The sequence below is a fragment of the Rhizophagus irregularis genome, chromosome 4 (genome assembly GCF_026210795.1).
Source record: "Rhizophagus irregularis chromosome 4, complete sequence".
NCBI lineage: Eukaryota > Fungi > Glomeromycota > Glomeromycetes > Glomerales > Glomeraceae > Rhizophagus > Rhizophagus irregularis.
The window spans coordinates 5,480,950-5,498,070 of record NC_089432.1 but is presented as its reverse complement, the minus strand read 5'-3'; the positions used below and the strand labels follow the sequence as shown (position 1 = coordinate 5,498,070).

Genomic DNA, 17,121 nt, shown 5'->3' with positions numbered 1-17,121 from the left:
CATAAATTTTTTGTTGTAACCTCTACTTTGGTTAAAATATTCCTTTTTAGTAATTTAATCACGACATATTGATTAAAAAAAAATTTTTTGTAAAAAAAAATAAAATAAATTTCTAAGATAACCAAATGGAAACCAAATTTAGTGAATCAAAAATCTCAAATAAAGATACTGATACAGTAAACACTGAGAATTGTTCATATTGCAATAAACCTTTTAATGAGGAATTATGGTGTAAAAAATGTATTAATTCATTAGAAAAATTAGCAGAAAATGGTGATAAAGAAGCAATGTTTAATTTAGCCAAATGTTATAAAAATGGAGAAGAAACAGAAAAGAATTTAGAAAAATCTTTTTATTGGTATCAAAAAGCAGCAGAAAATGGTGATACTGATGCAATGTTTAATTTAGCCATATTTTATAAAGATGGGGAAGAAACAGAAAAAGATTTAGAAAAAGTCTTTCATTGGTATCAAAAAGCAGCAAAAAAGAATTTAGAAAAAGCCTTTTATTGGTATCAAAAAGCAGCAGAAAATGGTGATACTGATGCAATGTTTAATTTAGCCATATGTTATAGAAATGGAGAAGGAACAGAAAAGAATTTAGAAAAAGCCTTTTATTGGTATCAAAAAGCAGCAGAAAATGCAATGTTTAAATTAGCCATATGTTATAAAGATGGGGAAGGAACAGAAATGAATTTAGAAAAAACCTTTTATTGGTTTCAAAAAGCAGCAGAAAATGGTTGTACTGATGCAATGTTTAAATTAGCCATATGTTATAAAGATGGAGAAGGAACAGAAATGAATTTAGAAAAAGCCTTTTATTGGTATCAGCAAACAACAGAAGTTAATAAAGCAAGTTTTAAAAATGAAGAAGTATGTAATGAATGCAAACAACCATATATTGATTACCAGTGGTGTCAACAATGTAATACTAGGCGACTTCAGCAAGATTTTTCAAATTGGACTAGTAAAAATGAATTTATTGATGAATTTATTCAAGAAGCACAACTAAATGCTAGAAATAGTTATGAAATTTTAGAGTGGATACCTTATAATAGATTATCAAATATCAATTATTATGATAAAGGAGGATTTAGTGAAATTCATAAAGCTATTTGGTCTGATGGGCCTATTTACAGTTGGAATTTTGACAAACAAAAATGGAAAAGATGTAATTTTCAAACAGGTTATGAGGTCGTTCTTAAGATACTTAAAAATTCATCAAATTTAGATAGCAAATTTCTTGATGAGGTATAGTGTTTGTATTTAATAGCAAATTTAATTTCTTTAGCAAAATTTAATAATTTTTTATTATTTATATAGTGGAAATATCATTATAATTGTCAGAAAAAATCATTTTCAAGATTTATTCAATTCTTTGGAATTACCCAAGATCCAAATAATTTAGATTATATAATAGTAATGAGTTATGCAAGAAAAGGAAGTTTGAGAAAATGTTTATCTGATATAATTAAATTAAAGTGGCAAGATAGGTTACAATTATTGAAAAAAATTATATTAGGGCTTAAAGTAATTCATGAATCAAATTTAACTCATGGTGATTTTCATGATGGTAATATTAATGTCAGATAATCATAATGAGTTATTTATTATTGATTTAGGATTATGTAAACCTGTAAGTGATTTACAAGATTCTGATAATGGAGTCAATGAAATTTATGGAGTTATACCTTATATGGCACCTGAAATATTAAGAAATAAACCCTATACTCTAGCAAGTGACATTTATAGTCTTTCAATGATAATGTGGGAATTTACTTTATGTAAACCTCCATTTAATCATGAAGCACATGATCATTACCTTGGTTTGAGTATTTGTGAAGGGAAACGTCCTGAAATTATAATAAGTACTCCAAAATGTTATATAGATTTAATGAAAAAATGTTGGGATTCAAATCCTTCCAATAGACCAACCATAATAATGCTTGAAAATATCATATCTGAATGGATCAGATGTATTGACGAGTATTATAGAATAAATAGTAATAAGAATGACGATGATTATTACTATAAAGTAACTAATGTTGATAATCAATTAGAAAATGATATGTTAGAATTTATATTAGCTAACGAAGCTTTAGGTCAAGAACAAGAAAATACTTTTATTATATCAACTCATCCACAAGCATATTATACAAGTCGCAAACTTACTGAAATGTTAGCGTTAGTTCAAGAAAAGTCTGAGTGTTTAGAATGTATAATTGATGATTAACAATTTTGTTATTTATTTTTTATTTGTTGAATTATTTATCTGTTATTATATAGAAAATGTTTATATTATGTGTAATTTTTACATTATAAAAATATTATTAAAATAATATTTATTTATAATTTGTTTTCATTTGCAATTTATGTATAATTTAGTATCCAATCTATACTTCAAAATTTTACTTATTACTAGGAAATGGAAACTGTTGTAAGTCCGTAGCGAAAGATTTTGTACAAAAATCCAAATATCTTTTAAAAATTTCAATTTGTACCAAAGATCTGACGTCCCTAAAAAAAAAATGAAACGTTAGAAACGTTTCTTTAAAGTTAAACAAATAAGAAAAGCCCCTCTTCACAATATACCTTTAAAAGTCCGGCATGTACAAAAAACCCGCGTTCCTAGATAAAAAAATAAAAATGAAACGTTTAAAACGTTTCTTTAAAGCAAAACAAATAAAAAAAATAACTACCAGTCCGGTATGTACAAGAAATCCAGAAACCCTAGGAAAAAAGTAAGAAATGAAACATTAGAAACATTTTTTTAAAGTCAAACAAATAAAAAAACCCTCCATTTCCTAATTTACCTTTAAAGTCCGGTATGTATAAGAAATCCATAAACCCTAGAAATAAAATAAGAAATAAATCAAAAACATTTCTTTAAAAAAAAATACTCACTAGCCGAAACTGTTTATCATAGACTTATTACACTTGTTAGATTATTAATAATCGTCGTCTGGCCAATAGTAGTTTATTATATATTATGTAATAATCGCGACTGACATTCTGTGCAGACCAATCAGCAGAAATGACGCGTGCGGACAAACGGACTTCGCCACGTGATCCAATATGTCATTAAGGTTAAGGTTCATAAACATATATAGTCCTTCGCTTCACTCCGGACAATTATTGCTTTAGAACGAATGATATATAATCATTATATTATAATAGTAACTGAATACTTAAATATATTCAATAAATTCATTTAATATAGTATATTATCAATGCTAATCTTTCGAAACAACTTGGATTATTACTTCTATCAGTCTTCTATCCCTTTTTAATTGAGGTTGGTAAATTATTTTATATTGTAGACAAAGAGGTTGATAGTGGATTAGTGATAATAACAGATCAAAATTAATAAAATAACCAAAGAATTCATACACGTGATTCTAACTACGCCACGAAAGTGTCTCTCAAGTGAATATTAGTTATTGGATGGGCAAATAGAGGTATCCGAAGCTTAACAAAACACTACAAAATTATTATTATTATTATTATTTTTTTTTTGAAAAAAAGATTTCTAGCTAAAATAGCTAGATTTTTTTAACATACTGTGATTAAATTAATTTTTTTTTATTTATTACATTCTTGTAATTTATAATGTACATATTTAATAATTTAACAAACTCTTGTTAATTTATTTAATTTATTATTTAATCATAACCGCCAATCTGCAGAATACATGATAATTTATGATATACTTTCAGTGACTAAGTAGAGTTATTTAACAAATACGGAACACCAATGTTTATTAACTTTGTTAACATTGTTCTTGTAGAACAAATTGTTTAATGAAATTAACTGTGGTTTAATTTTATTACGTAATTTCAGTATTTTAGCTATATAAAATCAAATGGTTATAGATTTACTGTGCCGTGCACGTAATTTTAGCACTTTTGTTAAATGAAACAAACAAGTAAAATTATTCAACTAGAGTTATCAATATTTATGGAGTAACAATAGTGTATAAAAATAATATTTGTTTATTTGTTTATTTAATTTAATTAAGTGTGAACGAGTATTATAAAATAATAAAAATTTTATTTTATTATTTTTTAAGAATTGAAAATTCAATAAATGTCACACCCGTAACAATCAATATTCGGACGAATTTGGATCTCCCACTTTATATTGTTAACAATTATAAATTTATCGATATATTACATAATAGTAAGTCCGTAAATCACATTCTTGTAATAATTCACTACTTCATTTCATTTATTTACCACAGGCAATATTTTGTCACAATGCGGCGTTCGATATTAATATTGGTGTAACCCGAGGTGGTGCGTCCAGATTTATTATTACGGTAGAAGTTTCATACTTATAATTTTTACACAGCATATAAAAAAACATAATATGAAAATTTTAGTCATAAATAAATTTCATTGTCGAAAGTAAAAACTTTATTTGCGTAATTATTTATTATTATTCACTTCTGTTTCTTCTGCAGTTTCCATATAAATTACAGCACGCTTGTTAGTTAGGTATCACAAAAAATTTCTTTGAATGACTTCATTGCAGATCATTTTCTTTTTTGGCGCAACATTATTTTGAATATAGAAAATTCCTATTATTTAGATATTTTTATAAATAAATATTTTATAAATATTTTTCCTTTAATAACAATTTCATTGCCATTTTCAGAAATGTTGGCGTTTCGAATATAACAATTAAATAAACAAGTAATTAGAAATTCGTGTGACTTATTGTGCGTGCGCAGATCTTTCGTGTGACTTATTTTAACCAAAAACGTCACTTTTTTTTTTTAAAAAAAAAAGTGCTCTAATTTTTTTTTTATTTTCTGCAAATAATAAATAATGTCTGATAAAAATGAAAATGAACAAATTAATTTAATTGAAGAAGCTATTTCTAGTAAACAAATAAAATATTATGAATATAAACATTTTCATAATATAAAAAAAATTGATGATGATGCTCTTGGAAAAGTTTATAGTGCGAATTGGAAAAATTCGGAAAAATATGTTATTTTAAAATCTTTTTTTAAATTTAATAATAATGTTGTAAAAGAAATTTTACATGAGGTAATAATTTATAATTTTACTAAAATACGTATATATTAATTTATTAATTTACGTTTATAAAATTTATTAAATACATATATATTAATTTATTAATTACGTTTATATAATTTTAGCTTAAACTTCAATGTGAACTTGACTTATATGATAATGTTATTCGATTATATGGGATTACAGAAAAAGGTATAAATAAAATATTTAAATTTTGTTTATAAACAAGTTAATAAAATAAAATTAATTTTTTTTATCCCTTTAAAAAATTAGGAAGTCAAAACGTAAAATCAAATAAATATTTATTAGTGATGGAGTATACTGATGGTGATTCTCTTCAAAATTATTTGAAAGAAAATTTTAAAAATCTTACATGGCCTGATAAATACAGATTAGCATACCAATTGGTTTGTGCTATATCATGTTTACATGATGAAGGAATTATCCATCGTGATCTGGTAATTTTACTTTATTTCATTAAATTATTTGTAATTTTTTTTTTTAATTTAATAATTATACTTATATATTTATTATTATTATTATTATTATTATTATATATTTTAATAAGCACTCCGACAATATAATAGTACATCAAAATAATATTAAATTAGTTGATTTTGGGTTATCAAAAAGAATCAAAGAAATATGTAAACATCAGACAGACTTATTCGGTTTAGTTCCTTATACTGATCCTAAAAGGTTCACTGGTAGTAACAAATTAACGCAACCATACTTATTAAATAAGAAGAGTGATGTTTACAGTATTGGCGTACTTTTATGGGAGATATCAAGTGGTAAATTACCATTTGAAGATGAATCATATGATGCTGGTTTAGTTATGCGAATTTTACAAGGTTACAGAGAAACGATTGTTCCAAACTCTCCTTCCGATTATTCTAAACTTTATACTGGTAAATATTTTATATATTATTTGTTCGTTATTTTAATTTTAAATCTTTACTAAATTAATATATGTATACATATTAGAATGCTGGAATAGTGAACCAGACAATAGGCCAACTATGGATCAAGTAGTTGTAAAATTAAAAGAAATTATTATGAAAACAAATGTAATAGTAAATTCTCAAATGCGAATTGATTCAGACAATGTTGATAAATCAAATGTTAATTTATTGTATGAGACGAACATGACATCGATTTGTTTAAGCAATTTGGTTGATGAATTGGTTAATCTTATTTATAAGAAACTTAATGAAGGAAATGATAAAGAAGTAATAAAACAAAATGTTCTTTTTAATATTAGTAATCATAAATTAACTTCAAAAGAAATCTATACTTGGTTATTAAATAATCAAAATAATTCAAATTCTATCATATTACTTGGATATCTTAATTATTATGGAATTGAAACTGATATTAATGTGAAAAAAGCATATGAATTGTTTCAAAAAGCTGCAGATTTGGATAATAATGTAGCACAACTTTATCTTATCTATTTATATATTATTGGGCAAGGTGTTGATAAAAATTACAAATTTGCTTTTGAATTATCTAATAAATTAGCAAAACAAGAATCTGCTTGTGGAATTAATTATTTAGGTTATTGTTATGAAAAAGGAATGGGAACTGATATTGATAAACAAAAAGCATTTGAATTGTATCAAAAGGCGGCGGATTTAGGAAATTCAAATGGGATAGGTAATTTAGGATATTGTTATGGAAGAGGAATCGGAACTGATGTTAATATGCAAATGGCGTTTGAACTCACTCAAAAAGCAGCTGATTTAGGGAATTCATATGCAATGGATAACTTAGGTCAATGTTATAATAAAGGAATTGGAACTGATGTTAACGCGCAAAAAGCATTTGAATTATTTCAAAAATCTGCAGATTTAGGAAGTTCAACTGGTCTAAGTAGCTTAGGAACTTGTTATGAAAAAGGAATCGGAACTGATGTTAATGTGCAAAAAGCATTTGAATTAAATAAAAAAGCAGCAGATTTAGGAAATACACATGGAATGAATAATTTAGGACGTTGTTATAGAAAAGGAATTGGTATTGATATTAATTTACAAAAAGCATTTGAATTTTATCAAAAATCAGCAGATTTAGGAGATTCATATGGAATGAATAATTTAGGAAATTGTTATAGAAAGGGTGTTGGAACTGATATTAATAAGCAAAAGGCATTTGAAATATATCAAAAAGCTGCGCAATTAGAAAGTGATGTAGCTCAATATAATCTTGCTTTGATGTACGAAAGTGGTGATGGGATTAAAAAAGATATTGATCAAGCAATTTATTGGTATAAAAAATCTGCTGAACGGGGACACAAAAATGCACAAAATAAATTAGACGAATTAACAAATACAGATGTTATTTTATAGATGTTTATTCATAGTATACTGAAAAGATATTTACACGAACGGTAATTATTGGTTTTAGAAATTTATCTGTGATAAATCTCTGATGTAAAAAAAATAATAAATTTTATGAGCAATTTTAGCTTATCATCATGGTACTTTATTTGAATAATTGATACTAAATAAACATTAAGCTAATCATATTTTTTAATGTGTTTGATAAAAATTTGTAAAAATAATTGACAGGATTATCAGTGAATCGTATATTACTAAATAAAATACTATATTCCTTAAGATTTTTTCCAGATTAGATAATTCACGATAATTATATTTCTTAATTTTTACGTATACTACTCTTTATCGCTTTATCGATGACCATAATTTTATAAATATATTATATATATATAGAAACACGCTCTTGAGTACTATTTTAAAATAAAACATATTATTTTATTAAATCGCGCGAGCTGCAACTGAAAATTTTTAAAAAATAACACTTTTCTAAGTAATTAACTCTAGAATAATGTCATATCATTATATATACAACAAATAGGCATAAAAATATAAAGACATAAAAATGATATAATAAAACACCTGAAAGGTGTTTCATATATTCGTGGTATTTCAGGCCTTGGTAATTTTGTTTTTATGAAGTTAATATCAATAATATCATCTTCTTTAAAAGCTGAGATCTGTTCTATAGAAAATGTATGAACCCAATGAATTATAAATGGGCCTATAACATTATAAATAGCATATATTTTCTAGCCTTTTTAATTTTATCCTTTACTACACATAGCTAAAGAAGTACCAGCTGGTAAATATCTCTGAACCTCTGTATTTAACTTATGTCGTGCCTTCTTCTGCCATTTCTCTATTAATTCATTGAGACAAATAATTACTGTTAAGCCAAATTTGTAATAGCAATAGATGGCATGGAAATTAGCCTTGCCAATTTTTCAAGATAATTTGCATAGAAGCTCAGAGGGTTGATAATTATTCTAAAGAAGTACTTCGGGTATTGCTAAATATCACCAGTGGTGATCGTCACCACACAAAAATATTTTTTGAATTTTCAAAATTTTTGACTGAGATATTATTCTAATTATAATATAAATATCATTAATATATGTAATAATATATATTTATGAGTAGAACAAGTTTCCCTTAGATTATAAAAGCTGTTGTTTAGATAGTTTTTGAGAAAAACAGGAAAGTTTGATTTTATAAGTAAAATACATTTTTTGTTTTAAAAAGGATTTTTTTAGTCAAATTTTCAAAATTTTAGTACACATCATATGTACGATCTTAATATGCATATGTATTTATAAAATTGAAATTATACTGATTTCATTTTTTTATTAGCATCTTTCTCCTTGGTCATTGTAATTTATTTATCTTTTTATTTATTGTTATTGTTTAAATATGGTGATTTTTTTCTTTAAAATCGTAAATGTGTGGCTTAAATTTTAATATTTGCAAATAAAATTTCATTAAATAAGATTATTTTAAATAAATATGCAAAAAATTTTTTTTTAAAAAATATCTTTGCAATAAAATTTTAAGTTTAACCGATCAAAATAACTAAGTTAAAAAATCAGCAATAAATTTGTACATCATGTGACATATTTGAAAAAAAAACCCAGGCGGTGATCACCCAGGCGACGGTTAGCAATCCTCCTAAAAAAATATCTCACAATTCCCCAAAAATTAATTATAACAATCTATTGCTATGAAAAAAAAAATTCCCCAATTATAACAATCTATTGTCATGAAAAAAACATTTCCCATAGAATTTACTAACCGATCTATTGTTACAAAAATAAATAAGTAAATTATATGTCAGTCTATTTATATTGAGCCTTAAAAATAATCAGGGAAAATATTATTACTAATAATAATAAGAAGAATCGGGAAAAAAGGCAATTACCGTAGTGCCACAGCGTCAATCCGATCACCGATCCAAATCTAGATGGCTTAAGAATGTGGTTTGGGAAAAAAAAATAACAATGTAGAAAATTAAAAAAAAAGTGAAAAATAAAATTTAGGGGAAAGAAAAAGGATAAGGAAAGAAAAAAAGGAATCCGTAAAAAAAATAAGTCCCGAAAAAAATTCTGAAAAAAAAAAGAATAATCTGGTCCAAAAAGACTGAAAAAAAAAATTTAAAAAAATAAATTAATAATACGGTCTAAAAAAAAGACCGAAAAAAATAATAATATAAAAAAAATCGGTCTTAAAAGACCAATAAAAAAAAATTTTTCAGTTTGGGAAAAACAACTAATAAAATTCTCGGGTTGGAAAAAAAAACCAAACCGAAAAAGAGGAAAAAAAAATGAAGATTTTTTTTTAAAAAAAAGGAAAAAAAAAAGGAAAAGAAAAGGAAAAGGTTTGGAAGAGAAAAGAGGAAACTTAAAAAAAAAGAAAGAACTGAAAGTAAAGGATCGATTCAAGGGAAAAAAATGAAAATTAAAAAAAAGGGAAAAAAAATGAACTAATAATCCGATTAAAATTTCATTAACCGGAATTGAATTAGATATAACAATGACTTACGGGTCTTAGGCTCTTAGCTATAAAGAATACAGATCAGCAATTCAAAATTAATTTATACAGATTAATCTAAACGTAATCAATTTTTTTAGTATATTATAGATGAATATATTAATAATATAATATATGAATTTACAAAGAATATGAGTAATAGGCGGAAGATTGATAATGAATTCTATTTAAAATTATTATTTATAGAAGAATTTTTAGAAAAAAATAATATAGTTATAATGGACTGTAACGAAAAAGAATATAAAATAGTGAAAAATTTAAAAAAGAAGATGAGAGAAAGTTTGAATGATAAAATAATAAAGCAGATGATAAATCATCAAGTCGAGATAGTAGAAGAAGCACTATTAGTTAACGAATATAATTTAATTTGGAATAAAAAAATTATAACTGGAGGATTTCGGAACTGGAAAAAGAAAGTTACGAACGTGATATGGAAAAATGAAATTCTCAATAGCGAAAAACTAGATGACCTATTCATGTACAATTTCAGAAATGGCTGTATTAAAAATTTATTAAAAGAACAGCCAACTTACGGCACTCTTTTTAAAAGAAATAAAAGAAATACTAATAAAATAGAAAATGAAGAATGCAAAAGATGTGGTAAAAATGAGAAAGAAACTTGGGAACATATTTGGTTATGTGAAGATAACGAAATTACGATAGATGAAATTGTACAAGAAGCAATATATAAATTTGAAAAAAGTCTAGATGATACAACTGACATTAATGATACAACAATTACGACTGAAAGAAATTATAATTTTGACTTCATAAGGATCTTAGAACACCCTTCGATAATTTAAGAGGTAAAAGTCGAATATGGGAGATACTTAGAGGAGTGTACAACGAGAATTTCAATAAACTAACGCAAAAGAAAGAAGAAAAAGCAGTTATAAAAAGATTATGGAATTTTATTTACAAAGAATTCAAAAACAGAATATGGATACCAAGATGTGAAGAAATAAAAAGAATAGAACAAAAGGAAGGTATACAAAAAATAGATCTGAGGAAAAAGAGAAACAGAATAGATGAAGATCACATGACGGATAAAGATATCGAAAACAAAAATTAGAAAAAATAGAAAAAAATAAATTTAACAAAAATATTAATTTAGTAACGTTAAATAGGTTAATAGGAGTAAATTACAGATGAGATTTAACGATCAAAAGTTATAAATTTTAATTTTAAATTTTTACGTACATAATTACTTTAAATAGTCAATTTTTATGATAGTTAATATTAGATATTTGATCTTAGAATACTTAGTCATAGGGTTTTGAGAAATTTATTTTCGATAAGATCTAGGTGTTTTAATAATTAATTATGTAATTTGTATTAAATTTAAATAATTAATAAAATGCGTTACTATTTAATTAAAAAAAAAAATACATGCGCAGTGATTGATGGTTTTACCTTACTGTATTCTGAACTTTACCGGGTTTTACCAAATGTACCTCAGTAACTATTAGGTGTCCCGTATATTATATGAAATCAGCTGTAAGACTACCGGCTGATCATATGATAGGCGTGAACTGTGAACATTTGCCACAGATGAAGACATTTTTTTTTTTGTAGTTATTAGCAGCGCATTTATTTTATTATGTGTTTACAGCTATTTGCGAAAATAACGGACCACCTAATTCATTTTTCGACTGTATATGAAATTTTCATATGCAGTCATATGCATGGTAATATCTGCCCGGACCGTCAAACTCATTTTTCAGTATATCACATAATTCTAGCAGCTTACTATGCGTAGTCGAAAATCGACCCGTTATTTTTGCAAATAGCTGTAAACAAAATATAACAAATACATAGAGGTAACGTCGGACAACGATAACCCTATAACTAACCAGTCTATCTTAAATAAATAATAATACGCTAAGAGAAAACACCAGACGGCCATCCAAAACTAAACTAAAATAAAAAACAAAAACATAAACTAGCATCACTCAGGGATGTAGAAACACAAACTACTGACTCCAACTAACTCCTGGTTTTTCATCACGAACTCCCGAGTAACCCATGCATACCACACCCGTCGTGACCGACCTTTCTCTAGCCAGGTCACAAAAAAAACCATAAAACTAAACTAAGATAAACAGGTGAAGACATGATCTATCGCGTTATATGTAATACACTTTACTTATCATTTTATATGACATATTAAATAAGCGATTAGTATAAAAATTAATTTTCTCTTTTTTATTTGTGATCGGTTCTTATTGCATCATCGGGGAAAATGTGCAAAAAAAAATACATGTGAAATTTTAGCCCGCGATATAAATCTGCGATTTGATTTTAAATATTGCATCCTAAGTTGTTTTTGTGATTTCATGAGTTTTATGTCTTCATCCGAACGGAATTGATATTAAATTTCAATTCTTTAAATCTTCTTTTATTATGCCTTATGATAAAAAGGGCTATTTAAATGTTACTACAGTGTATACGGATTTCAATTTTAAACCTGCTTACATAGATTACAAACTTGATTTTTATTTATTAGATTTATTAGATTTGATATTAATTTCCGAGGTTACAATATCAAATTATTATTAACAAGTCAGAAAATGATCGACAATTGCATGACAATTGACGAAGTAGTAGTTACCTAATTGTAAAAAGGTTCTTTTGTTAAGCTTAGCAATTACTTTAAGCTCCACTCAAAGTTCAACGTTTACTCGTTATTTTTTTTTTTCAACTTCAACTATAATTTCAAAAATCTCATTTCTGGTGAATTTCCCAATAGAGTGGGCGGGGAATTTTTTGAACTTCTCGATTTTACCTTTGTCAATCTTATTGAAAATGCAGTAGACTTTGAGAGCATTGTGAGCAACGTAAATCTCTTCATCAGACAGATTTTTATGCTTTTGTTTAGGATACTTAGCAAAAAACTTTTTAAGCGTAAGTCCACTTCCGCTGTTGTAGAAATCAATATAATGGTTAAGAATTTTTTCTACGTCGGACTTGATAAATGAAAATTTTTCTATAATCTCTTTGTACTCAGGTCTTTGAGAATATCCAGGAGAGACATTGCCTCTTAAGCATTTTTCAAGCGCTTCTCCAAGGTTGTAATATTCTTCAAAAATTTGTTGATTTGCATTGAATTCGATATCATTAACTGACTCGATAAAAGATTTAGATTTATCGTCGACTGACTTTTTATTGTATTGGAGCGGTGTATTCTCGTTTAACTCTTCATTAAATTTTTTAACTTTTAAAAGAGATATATCCGGATCTAAACCACGAAGAAGATACGCAATTTCAACTTTCTCGTCTCGCGACAAATAAACCTCCTTTATCCAATTCCTATCCTTAGAGGCATAGGGTCTAAAAAAATAAAAAATAATCGTCCATATCCGAGTCTCATCGCTTTCCAGAAGACCTACCGAGAGAGCACAAGGAATGACAAAAAGAAAAAGAATAAGGTGGTTGTTTTCAAGCTCCTCTCTTGGGTTAGAGAGAACGGACTTAAGAATACACTCACAGAACAAATAATAAATCCCGGTCAAACTAAGAAGAAAATCTAGCCCAACATCAAGATATTTAATGTCAGGTAGTAGCCCAAAATAATCTATCCCAACAAGAAGAAGAACAACAATAGAAGCATGTATAGCCCATATAGATTGCCATGACATCGCTTGTTCCAGATCATTCCTTTTCTCTCGCAATGTCATAGTTGTCGTTTCTAGTTTTTCTCCCAAATCTCCTTTCATACAAAGTTGAATGACCTCATCTTTGGGTTCATTTTTGGATTCATCTTTATCATTATCAAAAAAAAAATAACTACTTCCAAGCGCAATAATACTACCCCCAGAAATGATAGAAGCAAAAGAAGATTGTAACAATCTAAATACGTCTAACAAAATTTCCTTCTCCATAAGCTTCAAAATTGCAATAGTAATCCCAAAAAGAGCCACAACACCACAAACAGAAACAATAAGATAATGCCATTGCAAAAAACAGTCGTAAAGAGAACGATATTCATCATTACTCTCTGTCAATTGACGTAGACGGTGTTTCGCCAGTTCCCGCGCTTCCAACTTGTCAATTTCTAGCGGCCCATTCTTGCTTGAATCAGAAGAATCAGACTTTCCATTCTCGCTAAATTCTGTACTCATCTTTGCAAAAATCCTTAGCAGAAAAATCTTTTATCGGACGCCCAGAGTTTTTATATGTGCTAACATATTATATTATATAAACTTGTTTTTATGATGTTCACTGCATAATCAGGTGCGGGGCAGTGATTATCAAGAATTTTTTTTTTTTGTGATAAAAATTAGCTGATCACCCGATTAGACACGCCAAAATAGGCCTATTAAATAGTGTATCATTCCTTTTTTAGATAATTCCGGTCGAAATTTTATCACGCATTTTTATAATTCCGGAACTGAAAACTCGTAACTATCATTGTTCCGTAAATAGTCATTTTTTATTTTGGCGCAATCTTGCATATTAACGCATAACTCAATGAATTCTGTTAAAGGATAAATTATTCATGTAAAAAAAAAAAAAGATCCTTAGTAATTGTTACAAATCTAAGTTCATTGTAAAAGACAAATTAGGATGGATTTACTAAGATTAACAGATGGTTATATTTGATTTGTATAAATTTTAAAGAAACAATATATGTACATTACGGTATTTTATTCAAATTTTTAAAATAAGAAACTAATACAAATTTCAATATGATGATAACAGAAATAAAATTTTTATGATACATAAAATAAATAGAATTTTGCTAATTCAGAAGTACAAAGAAATTATTGTGTCGAAATTGACTTAACCATTTCAATAATATTAAAAATCTCGTTTCTGGTGAGTTTCCCAATAGAGGAGTCGGAGAACGTTTTGGTTAGTTTGATTTTATCTTTTCCAATGCCTTTTTCGTCATTAAAAATGGAATAGACTTTAAGAGCATTGTGAGCAGCGTCAATCTCCTTGGAAATCAATTCCCTATGCCTTATTTGAGGATACCTATCAAAAAACTCAGCAAGCGTAAGCCCCCTTTGGAATTCACTGAATTCCATATAATGTTGTTTAATAATTTTTACGTCAGGGTGAAAAAAAAAGGACTTGAGTGAAAACTTTTTCACAATATCTACAATCTTCTCATCAACAGACTCTTCTGGAGATTTATCCTCAGCCTCAGAAAAGATATGGTCTACAAGCGCTTTTCCGAGTTCGAAATGTTTATAAAGAATTTCTTTCTTTGATTTGGATTCGATTTCATTAACTTTTTCGACAAACTTAGATTTTGATTCGTTAGCAGGATTTTCAAGAATAAACTCTTTACAAAATTTGTTAATCCTCAAAAGGGATAAATCTGGATTTAAACCATGAAGAAGATACTGAATTTCAACCTTCTCGTCTGGCGATAAATAAACTTCCTTTACCCAATGTTTACCCTTATAGTAACAGGGAGCAAAAAATCCAAAAATAATAGACCCTATCCAAACATCATCATCTAAAAGACCTACCAAGGAAGCACAAGGAATAACGAAAACAAAAAGAATAAGGTGGCTGCTTTCAAGCTTCCCTCTTGGGCTAGTGAGGACGGTCTTAAGAGTATGAGTACAGAACAAACAATAAGCACCAGTGATACTAAGAAAAAGATCTAGCCCAATGTCGAGATATTTAATGTCAGGTAGTAGCCCAAAAAAATCTATCCCGACAAGAAGAAGAATAATAATTGAAGCAAATATAGCCCATATGGATAGCCATGACATCGCTTTTTCCAGATCATGCCTTTTATCTCGCAGTTTATTAGTCGTCCTATCTAATTTTTCTCCCAAGTTTCTTTCTATGCTAAGTCGAATGACCTCAGCTTTGGGTTCATCATTGGGTCCATCATTGGGTTCATCTTTGGATTCATTAGCTCGCGCCTTCTTTTTAGGAAAAAAAATGTCACTCCCATACGCAATAATACCGGCTCCAGAACTGAGAGAAGCAAAAGAAGATTGAAGTACTTTAAAACTATACAACAGATTTTCCTTCCCATCAAACTTTAATAATACAATAATAATCCCAAAAAGAATCACAATACTACATATAGCAATAATAAGATAATGCCGTTTCAAATAATTGTTATAACAAAAAAAATATTTTTTATAACTTGATTTCAAATAACGTAGACGGTGTTTCGCCAGTTCCCGCGTTTCTAAATCATATGATTGATGTGTCAGCTCATTATTGCTCGAATCAAAAAAATGTAACATCTTTGCAAAAATTCTTATTATCAAAATCTTTTATCGTAGTAAATCGGACGCCCAGAGTTTTTATACGCTTTTTGAGAGGCTTTAATATATTATAAACATTTTCTAAAAAAAGTTCATATTGTTCTTATCCGTGTTACACAATTCAGAGATGATGTTCACCGCATAATCAGGATACCAATAGTCCGGGGCGGTGATTATCAAAAATAAGCTGATCCGATTTATGTAAGTTAATGCATGAATTTTTATTGTGGCGGAAACAATGTAAACAATGTCTAATTAATTTGGAACAATTGATTATAAGACAGCGAATACCTTCCGGGATTATTTTTGAATATACAAAAAACATGCTAATCCTGATAATGAAGAAATGTTCGATTGGATTAAGAAAATTACTGAATTAAAAAATTAAAAAAAAAATTGTGCTCTTAAAAATTACTTAGATTTATATTTGGTTGCAAACCCTGGAATACATATATAATGATAGCAAAAGTAATTTGTTAATGTTAGAATAATAGAATAGATTTACCGTAGACATTAGCTGTTTATAATATCTACACTAACTTAAATACACAAACTCACTCGAACAATTCTTCAGGAATTTTCAATACATTGACGAACTGTTGTTCCTTTAGATCGAAGTACCGATCGATCAATCTCGCCCATCAGTTCTTGTTCTTGATTCGTTATTTCATCCTGGAGAAAAACCGAATAAGTATTTTGGGAAAATAAATGAGCATAAATCATATGACACACATACGTGAAAATAGCCATCATCCCCAAGATAGCTTTCATCAGGAAATTTTCTCAGGGGATATATGTCGATAAAAATATCACGTGATATATATCGATAATAATCGCGCTCGTCGATGTGGTTAAATTAACAATGATCATCTATAGTCAAATAACGATAATCATCCATATAGTTAAATAACGAGAATTATTCTTATAGTGAAATAGCGTTATATTATCTTATAGTCAA

At 27.4% G+C, this 17,121-nt stretch overlaps 7 protein-coding genes across 7 annotated transcripts; 5 read left to right on the top strand and 2 right to left on the bottom strand.

Moving 5' to 3' along the window:
- Nucleotides 1-125: 125 nt before the first annotated feature.
- On the top strand, nt 126-1,592 carry OCT59_024479 (uncharacterized protein; the record flags this gene model as incomplete). The annotated part of the gene is made up of 3 exons (XM_066135464.1): nt 126-924; nt 1,186-1,250; nt 1,323-1,592. The coding sequence occupies 3 exons, from the start codon at nt 126-128 to the stop codon at nt 1,590-1,592; spliced, it is 1,134 nt and encodes a 377-aa protein (XP_065991483.1).
- A 349-nt stretch (nt 1,593-1,941) lies between these two features.
- OCT59_024478 (uncharacterized protein) lies at nt 1,942-2,232 on the top strand (the record flags this gene model as incomplete). Its single annotated transcript, XM_066135463.1, has 1 exon — nt 1,942-2,232. The coding sequence occupies one exon, from the start codon at nt 1,942-1,944 to the stop codon at nt 2,230-2,232; it is 291 nt and encodes a 96-aa protein (XP_065991482.1).
- A 2,596-nt stretch (nt 2,233-4,828) lies between these two features.
- Nucleotides 4,829-7,646, top strand: OCT59_024477 (uncharacterized protein; the record flags this gene model as incomplete). The annotated part of the gene is made up of 5 exons (XM_066135462.1): nt 4,829-5,053; nt 5,167-5,233; nt 5,315-5,499; nt 5,610-5,952; nt 6,029-7,646. 5 exons carry the CDS (start codon nt 4,829-4,831, stop codon nt 7,387-7,389), a joined length of 2,181 nt encoding a protein of 726 aa, XP_065991481.1. The 3' UTR covers nt 7,390-7,646.
- A 2,547-nt stretch (nt 7,647-10,193) lies between these two features.
- Nucleotides 10,194-10,727, top strand: OCT59_024476 (uncharacterized protein; the record flags this gene model as incomplete). The annotated part of the gene is made up of 1 exon (XM_066135461.1): nt 10,194-10,727. The coding sequence occupies one exon, from the start codon at nt 10,194-10,196 to the stop codon at nt 10,725-10,727; it is 534 nt and encodes a 177-aa protein (XP_065991480.1).
- A 1,881-nt stretch (nt 10,728-12,608) lies between these two features.
- OCT59_024475 (uncharacterized protein) lies at nt 12,609-14,045 on the bottom strand (the record flags this gene model as incomplete). The annotated part of the gene is made up of 1 exon (XM_066135460.1): nt 12,609-14,045. One exon carries the CDS (start codon nt 14,043-14,045, stop codon nt 12,609-12,611), a length of 1,437 nt encoding a protein of 478 aa, XP_065991479.1.
- Nucleotides 14,046-14,687: 642 nt separating this feature from the next.
- OCT59_024473 (uncharacterized protein) lies at nt 14,688-16,142 on the bottom strand (the record flags this gene model as incomplete). The annotated part of the gene is made up of 1 exon (XM_025325445.1): nt 14,688-16,142. The coding sequence occupies one exon, from the start codon at nt 16,140-16,142 to the stop codon at nt 14,688-14,690; it is 1,455 nt and encodes a 484-aa protein (XP_025181146.1).
- Nucleotides 15,550-15,888, top strand: OCT59_024474 (uncharacterized protein; the record flags this gene model as incomplete). Its single annotated transcript, XM_066135459.1, has 1 exon — nt 15,550-15,888. The coding sequence occupies one exon, from the start codon at nt 15,550-15,552 to the stop codon at nt 15,886-15,888; it is 339 nt and encodes a 112-aa protein (XP_065991478.1).
- Nucleotides 16,143-17,121: the final 979 nt, after the last annotated feature.